Below are 13,111 nucleotides of genomic sequence, written 5' to 3'. Positions count from 1 at the left end.
AACTCATTGTATCTGTAGAAGATATCACCAAAACATGAACTCCAGTGTAATAATTTAATTCATGAAATAACATGTTACCTTCTACAGACTAAACCAAAACACAAATTGATCACTTTTTGAAATCATTATTATAAGAAAATAATCTTTGATTTAACATTTTAACCATGATTTAGTGCAACAACAATTAAATGTAAAAAAAAAAAAAAAAAAAAAAGCATTTCAGCCTTTAAAAACAATCTTAAGATTAATAACATTTTCCTTCTGCTTCCAAAAAAAAAAAGAACTGAAATATCAAGACAGCTTTTGATGCAAGGTATGACTTAACCAGATTATAATTTGCCTCGAAGCTTAAACAGGATCAGGAAATGCAAAGTGCTTCTCTAGTTCGTCCTGAGTTGGTAATCTGCAACGTAAAGGGGAAAATACATATTAAAAATCCACATTGATTCGTTTTTAAGGATTTTAAATAGCAATTCCAGTGACCTATAGTGGTTTTGTCACATCCTCTTTGGTCAGACCCTTTTTGCGTAATCTCTGGGTCTACAGGAAAAAAGTCTGAGTCACTCAATAATCTGTAGTGAAGCGATCGTTTAATTAAACTTTTCAGTTATAAGATTTTATTACATTTACCAAAAAGCACCAGTAATTCCTACATTTGTTTTTTTGTACATTAAGAAAAAGTTTTTAATCCATCATGTCAGTTGAATGGAAGACTACTGGCAGGTAAAATGACAAGTCTGCTCTCGAATACACTATATGGCTAAAAGTTTTTGGAGACCTGACCATCACGCCCCATATGTAGTTCTTCCCCAAACTGCTGCCACACAGTTGAATAGGATGTCTTTGTACACTGCAGCATTTCTATTTCCCTTCACTGGAACTAAGGGGAACTAAGCCCTGGCCTGAACTCCACTGAACACCTTTGGGATGAACCCTGACTGCACCCCGGGCCTCCTCACCCAACATCCAATGCCTGACCTAATGCTCTTCTGGCTGAATGAGGAAATCCCCACAGCCACTCTCGAAAATCTAGTGGAAAGCCTTCCCAGAAGAGTGGAGGTTATTATAACAGGAATGGAATGTCCAAAAAGCGCATATGTGTGTGAATGTCAGGTGTCCACATACTTTTGGCCATGCTTTCAGCGTACTTATTTAAGCGCACTGCCCATAAAAAAGAACCTAAAGGCATGCTGCTAAACAGTCACTTCACTGGTGTGGCTCATTAACACAGTCGTACTCTCTCTGACCCTTTATTGTGATTCTATGCAAATCACCGACCTACAGTAAATACACGCCTGCTATGTACAAACATGCAAATATTTCAGCTTACCTCCACTCTGTGTGATGTACCTAACCCAAGGTAATGCCTGGTAGCCACTCTTCTCGATGATCTTCATATATCGCACCTTATGAAATGAAACACAGCCAGACAGAATTCTGTTGCATATGATACAATTCATAATAATTACACAAATACACGGTAATAAGGATTGTTTGAATTATTAATAAGAATTAATAAGTAGTATTAGATTGATATTGCATGTAAATGTGATACAAATATACTGTAGCTATAGGAACACACAAACACACCTGTATTCCTGACACAGTGAAGTATGGGATCTCAAATTTGACTGTAACAGGTGGTTTTCCCTCCAGCTCATCTTTCTCCACACTGGGGAGGCCGAAGTGGGCTCGCATCAGGAACTCTTTCCCTCCCTACACACCCACACAATATTCAGACTCAAAGTAAATAGCCACATTAATAGGCGTAACATACAGCAAAATGTTCTGTTACTATACTACCTGCACATTTAAATTTTTTGCGTATGAAACCTAGAAAAATGACACGCAAGAAGGTGTTTTTATACTGTTAAAGATATTACTCACCGGGAAGGATTTAATGGTCCACACCACCAGGTTCTTCTCAGGAACGTACTTTGCATGGCCAGTGCTAGTTTTAAACTTTGGGGAGTCTGCATCACTTGGGACAGGAACACGCACCTCCACGTTATTAGCCACAGACTGCTTTTTAAACTGCCCTTTAGCCTGACGGGAGAATAAATTAGACCTGAACGACCGTGCATTAGTACTTCCGCATCTGCAGTATACGGGTGATTACCATAGACAAGATTTAACACGTTTCCCTGTAGTGAGTAGAGGCTAGTTTCTGATTAAAACTCTCAGAATTGTAGTCTAAGGCCAGTTGTTGGAACAGCCAATAAATATTTATGTGAAACACTTTCATGAATTCTTCAGTCATGGGTGTTTGAAAATTAATCTCCAATTCGTCATCATGTGTTACCAATACAGTCAGAATAGCTTAAAATGAACACAGAAGTGTTTCTGCACATTTCTTGTTCGCCATTTCTTTCAAATTGTCATGCTGGACTCTCCTACAGTGTACTAGGACAGCTCCTGCAGCTGATCCTTACTTCAAATTTGTCCAAAACTATTATGGACACTTTATAGGCAGTATCCCAGTCATTAAAACATGGAAATGCTGGGAATACAGATTTAGAATTAATTAAAAGTGCAAGTAGATTTTTCTTGCTATTAATGCATCAAAGTTGTGGTACTAGAAGGCCAAACTGGGAATTAGGCACCATTCCTTTAATAAATCTTTGAAAAAAAGAGCTTAGATGTTATTACTTTTGCTTGTGAGATGGTGAAAACAAGAAAACACTGCAAACCCATGTGTTTAACCTACCTTTACCATGATTTCCACTCGACTGTGAGAGAACTTTTCAATAACGGACTCGATCCAGATCAGAGGTTTCACCTGTATATGATAAATTTAGGGACGTTTTTTTGGACGTTACCATTAGCTCAACAATCGTATAATCTTAATGTTTTAAAATACAATGAATGGGGTCTCACGTGAGTATTGATGCGGTAAGACATCAGCTCTGACTCTCCGTCTGGAGGGATGAATGAGATGGTTCGGTCGTTCTCGAAGCGCGACAGTCGTACACACTGGTGAAACTTCACGTCTTCCATTGCTACAGTCTTCCCCTTGTCTCCTGCACACACAAAAAAACAGACAGTATAAGGTGGTCATATATGCTCTACCTTTCTTTATGATGAATAAAACAGTGCTTCGGAAATAACGGGTGATTCACCCCATGTCTGAAGTTAGTTTAGCAATTTCTGATGCAAAATTAGCCCTTTATGAGATTCTCTAATGAAAAAACAGAGAATGTGTGCAGTGGAGTTGTTGCTTACGGCCGGTAAGGGCGAAGAGCACACGGTCGTTGAGGCCCAGTCTGAGTTCAGGCATGCCCGAGAGCATCGTCTTCAGTTTAATACTGCCCACAATATCACTGCTCATTACGCTTCCATTGGCATTCACCTGCGAGCCACATACCAACCAATCAAGCTACTTACATTACAAACCATCAAAACACTACAAACGTATTAAAGAAATGGTTCTGTGAAAAATTAATTGTACGTAATTTTCCAAATTATACCAAAAGTAGTTGATCAGCCGAGACACGTTCAGTGTCTAACATTTGCTTCGTTTATTTTGCACTGGAGATAACCAAACTCTTATTTAACCTGCTTTGCACAATATCCCAGTATCTTTCTGTCTTGTGCACAATGACACCAAGGGAAAAAGATTTGTATGGTTTACAGAAGGTCATACTGTGTACTAAACCCGAAAAGCAAGCCTGCTTGGCATTACCCAAGAGCTAGATGTGGTTTGAGGCAGATCTTTATGAAAAAGAGATTGCGTGACATTGACATCATTGCTTGTTGGAGATACAAATTAGCTATAAATTAGGCAACGAAGCAAACATCTTGGCTAACTGAACCACATTTGGAGTCGGGGGGGGAGAGGGTTACACTATACTGCATGTGTGTATTCACAAGCTATGCCACACCCACGGCAGAAAAAGGAACCAGACATGTGGCATATCTGTAGATATCACAGATCAGTAATTATTTATAAGGGTATCATAAAAATCAATTGAATAAATTCCTAATCTTCACAATTTTAACACAAAGTCATTTTGCATTATTTACTACCGTTCTGTCGAGGGACCTCAGCACTCACCAGGACATTTATGGACTCGATGACGTCTATGAAAACCTCGTTCTTCTTATACTTTATACCTTCAGACCTCCAGGACACGGCGTTGGTGACTGTAGTGGGCACTTTGGCCTTAGCGACTTCCAGTTTGTTGCCTTCTTGTGTGATGTATCTAAATACAGAGGGATCGAGGGATTCAAACTAGTTAAAAGACAGCTATCATTCATCACACCCAGCTTACTGACAAATAATCTGTTGCAATCTCCTGTAAAGCCACAGCTATGCTAAGCCATCACACTCAGCCCATATTGCACAGGAATACTTTCCCACCCAACAAGACTGAAATGAACGCTTGCTGCTTCTTGACTAATATGCTGACAGTCTAGCCTACATTTCTCAAAAACACTGAAAACTAATCCACTGGCCTTTAAGAAGCATTGACTAACAATTTTGTTTAATTTAAGTCCTGGTTTAGGGTGTTGATGGGAACAGAAGGTGTTATGAGCACATACTCCTGTAAGATCTTGCTATCTGTGGTCTGAGGGAAGCCGAAATCCATGAGCTCATCCAGCAGCTCGTACACCACAACAAAGTTGTCCTGAATGCTCTCTTCCTCTAGCTCCTTAAAGTACTCTGTGAACACCTGCACAGAGAACACACATACTGTACACAAAGAACACATGCGTCATGTCTGGTTTGGCTTAGTTCTTTCGTTTGGAATGGGAGATTTGCATATGGGGGTTTGTGCAAATTGCAAAACACACAGAAAATAATAATAAAAAAAAATGCAGCAGCATTAACTCAAAACGTAAGGTCTTTACTGAACACCACAGGCTTGTTGCTTGGACACAGTGTACGAATATCACAAGCAAAAAGAATGACACGTTTTAGATTGTTCTCTAGTTAGCCTAATGAAAACAGTTTAATATAAAGTTACTTGCACTCACCGTCTACTTTAATAGGAATGGCTGTACCCCTGCACTTTCAGTTTTAGCACACCCATCCACCTCAAGATTTTTCATGTTGTGCATTCTGAGATGCGTTTCTGCTCAGCACGGTTGTAAAGAGTGGTTGTTTGAGTTACTGTTGCCTCCCTGTCAGCTCAAACCTGTTTGGGTATATGACCTCTGACCTCCCTCATCAACACACGCATATTGATGCTATGTGACTTTGACAGCGTATCTAAAATAACATCATATGAGTGCACTTGATAAAAAAATAAAAATAAACACAGATAAAAGCATCAGTAGATTCATTTAGGCTCATATTTCCTCGTACTGTATACATCCTTCAGCTCTTTGCTCTCCATCATGTCTCAGACTGATGTGTGCTATAGCCAATCAGCAACAAGCAATGTGATTTTTTTTTACGGCATTTGTCAAACGCTCTTATCCATATCGACTTACCTTTATCTCATTTATACAACTGAGCTGTTGAGGGTTAAGGGCCTTGCTCAAGGGTCGAGCAGTCGTCGGTGCTGGGATTTCAACTCACGAACTTATGATCACTAGACTTATACCTTAACCACTTAACCTCCCCTTTTTATATTTTGAGTAAATTTTTGCTGTTGCGTTTTCATATTTTGTATCTCGTATTTGTGTGTTTTTGCACTTACAGGCCACCGTATCCGTGTCTAATGTAGCTCACAAGTATTCATATCAAGTCTGTCTCATTCAAAATCTTTGCTGGAAATAAATACATCAACCAATCTTCATGTAACTACTTCATATAATAGGGTTCAGATGCGTAATCACTTTTTTAAATACACAGGAATAGAGAGAGATAGAACCATATTACGAGTGATCATATTTTGTTGCTATGACAATGTTATCATTCGTGTCTATCTTTTATTCAGTATTTACTAATATTTACTAATAGTTAATATACGGTATCTCACAAAAGTGAGTACACCCCTCACATTTTTGTAAATATTTGATTATATCTTTTCATGTGACAACAGTGAAGAAATGACACTTTGCTACAATGTAAAGTAGTGAGTGTACAGCTTGTGTAACAGTGTAAATTTGCTGTCCCCTCAAAATAACTCAACACACAGCCATTAATAATAACTCAACACACAGCCAATTTGGACATTTTCACTTAGGGGTGTACTCACTTTTGTTGCCAGCGGTTTAGACATTAATGGCTGTGTGTTGAGTTATTTTGAAGGGACAGCAAATTTACACTGTTACACAAGCTGTACACTCACTACTTTACATTGTAGCAAAGTGTCATTTCTGTAGTGTTGTCACATGAAAAGATATAATCAAATATTTACAAAAATGTGAGGGGTGTACTCACTTTTGTGTGATACTGTATAATATTTATTTAATTTAAAAAAGCATAGTACATTGCCATGGTACAGTCAGTACTGTTTATTTTTGTATTCAAGTTCAGCAATATTTTACTTTGAGTGTTATGTTTTCATTCAGTATTATTTTTAAAAACTATCGGTTGATTAAACGGTTATCGGCAGGTAGGTACCACCCAACTTAGTTATCAGTGTTTGTAAGATCCACTATCGGTCGACCTCTAATTCGAAGAGCATGACAATTCATCCCCGGCTTGAGTATCAACCCTCGGGCAGAGTTTAATTCCAATCTTATTCAGATGTGCACACGCACCTAAATTAAAGTCGAAATGAATTCGGATGGAAATTGAAAAAAAACCCTTGACATAACAAGCAGATTTGCCTTCCTCCTGCACTACAGTGAATAAGGTGTGCAGTGTCTTACCTCCACCAGCTTGTACAGAAAAGAATACACCAGAGATGCATTGGAGTTCTTGTTGGTAGTAGCCACCACTGTACGGTGATCATGTTAAGTCTCATAGACACAATAATCGTTTGTTATGTTTTATTTCTCTAAAGCTCACTAGACTTACAATTCATCTCAGTGCAGGAACTTATTTAGGAATGTCTGTACTAAACTCGGCCAAAAAAAAAGAAAAAAAAATGCAGATATTGGTTTTGCATTGGCGCTAGGTTAACTGGAGACTACACTCTCGGAAATAAAGGTACCCAAATGTGGTCTTCCTTGTCACTGGGGTGGTACCATTAAGGGTGCGTCGTTTGGACTTGTCGTATGTATCTTTCGCCTGGGAAAGTGCAGCTTTAACTCGCTTTTAGAGTAAAGCTTTAAGCGGTATATTAGGGGTCCTTCAGGTCAAATTATTTACTATAAATTAGTTTTTAAAAGGTACAACAGAATACCATTAAAAAGGTACCACCCCAGTGACCAGGGCAATCGGGCATTTCATAATCCTTTACACATAACACCAAGCCGTGCTATTTTATGATGACAATTCCTACAGCAGTACTTCTCCATACTAAAACTCTATCAAACCTGCCCTGGCATGAATTTTTAACAGTATTTTGATCCACTCCTGCACTCGTAAATTACAAAATCAGACAGGCCAGACCATTTCAAACTATTAAACCTGTGTGTGTGGGAGTGCCAGCCACTCAAAACCATTGATGAAAAGGATACAATAAAGATTGCTGTGCTTGATCCACATGAAGTGGACACTGCCATGCGAAATAACAGGGCACATTAGCCCTTCCTCTTCCTGTTGCAACAGCAGTGGCAGGAAATGGTCTATCTCCGACATGTCCACATCGCCTTTGTAGTTGCGACATATCAGTACCTGAAGAGAGTAAAATTCAAAAGATTTTGATAAACATTTGCATGCATGTCGATTATGAGTTTTCCCTCGCATACAAATCATCAGAAGATTGCTTTTACGTAAACGTTAGGTCAACCCTACAGTAACACTGTAGTTCAGGAAAGTTGAGTTCCTGCTTGTCAAGAAGGAATGTTCCTGATGCTTTTAATTTTCAGACGTTTCATACTTCTGAGAATGAAGCAGATACTACACGTGTGCGACAGGTTAAGACTACGTGATAAGTGTTTCTAAACGAATCTTACACAAGAGGTTTCCTCTGTACATTACGGTATTACTATCTTATGTGCAATTGAGATTAGTGTAAAGAGCACGCCTCCCTTGTGTTTTGTCATCCGCCCTCCTTAGACCATTGTGAAAGAAACAGAGCCTGCTCATCTCACATTACAAATCCAACAGACGTCTTCGGAACAGTGCTGGAAATGAAAGCGCTTCTACTTTACGCAACAGCTTTGTTTAAAATATACATATATAATTATAATAAATTTGGAAAGTAGCCCGTTTTTCCCTGGGATCCTCACTGGGAAACTGAGGGAAAAGTGAGCCAGCATATCTGTGATTTATTTAATTAATTAATTAATTTTCCACAATCCACCATCTGTATATATGATTGAGCTCTTATTCTTATCAGCCTGTTTGACTGGAAACGTGAATAAAAAATAAAAAATAAAAAGCATTTAATCCAAATCTCACTAACTGAAGAAATTAAGTAGGGCTAGAAATAATGTCAACATTTTGTAAGAAATTTCACGAAGGAAAACACTTCAGTGAATAGTCAGAAAATTATTAATATACACATTTGAATAGAGAGCTTAATATTTGACTAAATCTTTCTCTTTCTTTTTTTTTGTTTTAAATCTGGGGATGAGGGTTCTGTGTATGAACCCCTGGATTAAATTATGAGGCAGTGACAGGAAATTTAGGTGGATAATATGCAAACATCCCGAATGTTTTAGTGCTTATATCTGAAATAGCCTACACACTAGAATGTTTTAGTGCTTATATCTGAAATAGCCTACACACTAGAATGTTTTAGTGCTTATATCTGAAATAGCCTACACACTAGGACACTATAAAATAGTAGCTATATCAAAATAATATTTTATACACCTGGTTGCCGTGGAAACGGCTCGGGTGTCCTATTTAGTAGCCTATGGAAGTTTACTGTGGTAGTTTTGGACGTAGTCTTTAAAAAAAACAAAAACCAGATATACTGTAAAGACTGAAGAAAGACTTTTGCTAGATATTCAGGTTAAGGATTTAACACATTTTGAAGCACATTTATCTTTAACGAGAACACAGAGGTCCTAGCGGTCGCCATGTTACAAGAATAACAACGAGCAGCGACAAAAACCCTAAAAAATGCCATAACCTTCAGAACTTGCTATGCGAATACATATATTTCAGACTTTTTGTTATAAACACAAACCTGTTGTTTAACTCGAAATGTAACCGAAATATGACACAGAAGTAGAGTAGCTTTGTAAACTGGCCTAGACTGCAGTGTCCTGCTCGCGTTACTTCAGAGACAGACTCGAGCCCTCACCTTGCCTTTGAGATCCAGAATGAAGACCGCTGAAGCAGACATGACCTACACTTCACCGTCTAAAAACAACCGTTACTCACAATTATTCTTACAAAACCCCTTTATTTACCAACGTAGAAACAAGTTAAGTCCATGAACAAACCTATATTTAACGGGAAACTATTAATATAATCGTGAATTCCTCTGTTCCTTTTCCTCGTGCAGCGTGTTTACGTCACGATGCGCGACGTCAGGTAAAACATTGACAGAGCTTACCTGTAGAGCGCGCGAGGGGCCACGTCATCTCCACCGCGGAAGTAAAATTCACAGTTAATTCATTATTGTGTTTATTTATTTATTTATTTATTCACTTACTTACTTACTTACTTATTTGTTTGTTTGTTTGTTTTAGCTAAAATCGAGCACGAAGTTGATATTAATATCATGAATTGTATAGCTTGTTTCAGCTGCAGGGTTGCTAGGCTACGTTTTCTTTTTTAGATGAACCATGTATTAAATAATAATACATTGATGATGATGATAATAATGTAATACTTATGTAATTGTTCAATATATGTGAAATACTACCTACATAAATCCAGAAACAAATAAGCCTTGTATTTTTTTTTTGTTTGTTTACTTAAAAAAAAAAAACATTTTTATTGCTGAAACTTTTTTTTTATTTCTTTAACATCACTAAAATTAATACTTTCTCAGTTCTGGTACTTGCAGATTCCTCTTTAAGGTGTAGCAATAAACATTTCCCTGTGTGTTATGTTGTCTTTGGAATTTCATTTAATTTCTGCCAAAAACAATAACAACAACAACAATAATAATAATAATAATAATAATAATAATAATAATAACTGTAGGAAAATAACTCTCTCTCTTTGATTGCATTTTGGATAGTTCTCTTTGCATACTTCACATTTTAAATAATAGATATATTGTTATGATTATTTGATCTGTCTGTATAATAGAGATTTTATAGCGTATAAGAATAGTTCTGATTTGTGAAAGATAAATGTACTCTCAATCAATTAACAAAACTCTCATGCAATTAACAGACTATATACGCTATTCATTAAATAAATTATATAAATTATATGCAATTATTACAGTTAAAAATGAAATAAAATAAAATAAAATAAACCTCCTAAACCAAATGGTATTCTATTGACGATATTGTAGTACATATAAATGTCCACATGGTGGCAATGTGGTGTTACACATGCACTCTGCTACTACATTTAGTTCAAATAACACTGAATTGATTAACAGGTGTAAATAAAAAGTAGAGAACATTTTCCAAAGGGTCTTATAATGTTTATAAACTGGTGCAATAAGAGAACACTTCATTTTAATAGAAATTAATCTAAACAGCTTCATATCCTGTGGTATTTCACCTGTCTTATTTATCCTTCTTTATTTATTACTTTTTTATTTATTTATTTAAATTTTTTTACCTGTGCACAGAAATCAAAGTGTGGGATTTTTTTTTCATTTAGAACAGCTAAATCAATGTTTTTTTTTATGATGAATGCAATATTTGAACAGTCTTCCCCCTATACAATATATTCATGTTCATTTAAATATGAGATGACTTGACAGGGGGTTTGAATCCCACCTCCACCCTGTGTGCCCAGAGATTGCATGTTCTCCTCGTGCTTCGAGGGTTTTCCTCTGCGTACTCCGGTTTCCTCCCCCAGTCCAAAGACACGTGTTGTAGGCTGACCCGTATAACCCGTACTGTGTGAATGAGTGTGCGCTTGTGCCCTGCAATGGGTTGGCACCCTGTTCAGTATGTCCTCTGCCTTGTGCCCCGAGTTCCCTGGGATAGAATCCAGTCTCCGCTGCAACTCTGTGAAGGATAAGCAATATAGAAAATGGATGGATGGATGGACGACTGACAGGCCCCAAGGCGGATGTGGAATATTACAATCATAAAGAAACATCCTTGATGTACCAGGGATATCCAGTCCCAGCCCACAGAGATAAGCAGCAGTGCGTTTTGTTTGTTTTCTTTGCAGAAGCGTGTATTAATTTATGACTACTTTGACAAGGAGTCATAATCTACAGCCTGTATTGTGTTCATAAAATGAGTCATAAACAAGATATGGTTTCAAAATATCCAACACATTAGTAAGGCTTGTAAATGTGGGTTTTGATTTTATTTTATATTATTTTATTGTTGATTTTTGCTACTGAATTAAAAATAATCTATTTTTATTAATCTCAGGATATAACGCGTCACATTTTGTGTCTTAAAGCATTGCTTAAGTGATGCAGTGAATTTTATGGATTTCTTTTTCTGTAGCTCTATAATCAGTTATCTAGTTTCCCTGCACTTAAATGCAAAATATGTCCAATATATCACATGCATCCAGTTTCCCTGTTTTTGCACTTCCTCATCCCAGCTATGTTGCCAGGAGCAAGCAGAGTTTTTATTCATGTTGCCTTGTTCCTACAGGCTGGAGTGTCACATTAACTGACAAACACCGGCTCAGACACACAACTTAATGTCAGTTCTCTGCCATACGATATATAATACAATATAATATATCGAATTCGCACTTATCTTTGTTAAATAGCTCTGTTAGTAACATCACAGGATGTTACTGTAGCTTTAGCACTAAACCTGGGTTTGGGCTGCTACATTTGATGTGGAGAATATGTTGAGATCAGGATCAATGTTATCTCAGAATGAGAATATCCATCCATCTTCTATACCACTTATCCTCTTCAGGGTCACAGGGAAACCTGGAGCCTATCCCAGGGAGCATCGGGCACAAGGCAGGGTACACCCTGGACAGGGTGCCAATCCATCGCAGGGCACAATCACATACACACTCACACACCCATTCATACACTACAGACACTTTGGACATGCCACTCAGCCTACCATGCATGTCTTTGGACTGGGGGAGGAAACCGGAGTACCGCAGCACGGGGAGAACATGCAAACTCCGCACACACAGGGCCATGGTGGGAATCGAACCCCCGACAAGGTGTGAGGCGAACGTGCTAACCACTAAGCCACCGTGCGCCCACAGGATGAGAATATAAGATGTTAAAACAATGTTCTGCAAAGCAAAACTTATGACGCTATGGCGAATATAGGTTCTATTTAATGAGATAATGTTCATAACTGCAAAAGCAATGGGTAGAGAAATCCAACAGGTAACATTAATATTAAGTAATAGGAGACACCACAATAAAGTGTGGTAGATTAGTATAATTGTTAAGGCAAGATGTGTGGCTCAAATGCCATTGCGAGCAGTTTGGTAGAAACATACCTTGTTACTTGCTGCTAGTACCTAGCAGGTCTCTGGCACACAAGATCAGGAGGCACTTGTCTGCTTTCTGAAAAGTTGCCATTCTTGTGTCTATTCATTGAGTTAATTGATTCCATTCAGTTAAATTATTTGCTCAGTGGCTCAGTTTTTACAATTGTGCAGCCTGATCATGCAGACAACATGACTGTCGCACATACTGAAAGGATGATCTCCAGCTTGGAACCCATATCAGACTCAGTGAACTGAGATGCAAGCCAATGGCCAAAACCGATTCTTTCTGCTTGGTGCCCTGCTGAAACGAGCAAAACACATCTAGACATCGCACTATTCACATGAATTTGAGTTACAGAAACATTGGAGTTTTGCAGGCTACATTGTGGACCAAAAATGACCAAGGGTCAGCCACTTTTTAGTATGTGCTCAATATAGATCTGCTTTATCACAGCTCATGTGCTTTTGGGTCAATTTGAGTGATTCTTCTCCTCAATAGAGAACAGCACCTGAATGTTGAATGTTCTTATCACGTATTAAGAACAGTGAGTGTTTTTCATTCTCAACATCGGCACTATTTATGTGTCA

The 13,111-nt window shown here is 37.9% G+C and overlaps 1 protein-coding gene across 1 annotated transcript; it reads right to left on the bottom strand.

Annotated features, from left to right (window-relative positions):
* Positions 1-40: 40 nt before the first annotated feature.
* On the bottom strand, positions 41-9,496 carry ap1m2 (adaptor related protein complex 1 subunit mu 2). Its single transcript, XM_053638404.1, has 13 exons — positions 9,400-9,496; positions 9,258-9,316; positions 7,519-7,675; positions 6,766-6,833; positions 4,543-4,673; positions 4,055-4,202; positions 3,223-3,349; positions 2,878-3,020; positions 2,708-2,779; positions 1,888-2,046; positions 1,591-1,716; positions 1,331-1,406; positions 41-403 (listed from the first exon to the last, which is right to left on the bottom strand). Exons 2-13 carry the CDS (start codon positions 9,297-9,299, stop codon positions 381-383), a joined length of 1,272 nt encoding a protein of 423 aa, XP_053494379.1. The 5' UTR covers positions 9,300-9,316; positions 9,400-9,496; the 3' UTR covers positions 41-380.
* Between the last annotated feature and the right edge of the window lie 3,615 nt (positions 9,497-13,111).

The sequence above is a fragment of the Ictalurus furcatus genome, chromosome 12, assembly GCF_023375685.1.
Source record: "Ictalurus furcatus strain D&B chromosome 12, Billie_1.0, whole genome shotgun sequence".
Classification (NCBI taxonomy): domain Eukaryota; kingdom Metazoa; phylum Chordata; class Actinopteri; order Siluriformes; family Ictaluridae; genus Ictalurus; species Ictalurus furcatus.
Note: the sequence above shows the minus strand (reverse complement) of the source record. Positions and strands in the feature narration are given on the sequence as shown.

Excerpts from the sequence above, each read along its gene's own strand:
- ap1m2 (XM_053638404.1), bottom strand. The coding sequence starts at position 9,299 with ATGTCTGCTTCAGCGGTCTTCATTCTGGATCTCAAAGGCAAG. Across the intron at positions 4,674-6,765 it reads TTCTGTACAAGCTGGTGGAG|GTGTTCACAGAGTACTTTAA; the intron begins GTAAGACACTGC and ends TTCTCTGTGCAG. Across the intron at positions 2,780-2,877 it reads CTTACCGCATCAATACTCAC|GTGAAACCTCTGATCTGGAT; the intron begins GTGAGACCCCAT and ends TATCATATACAG.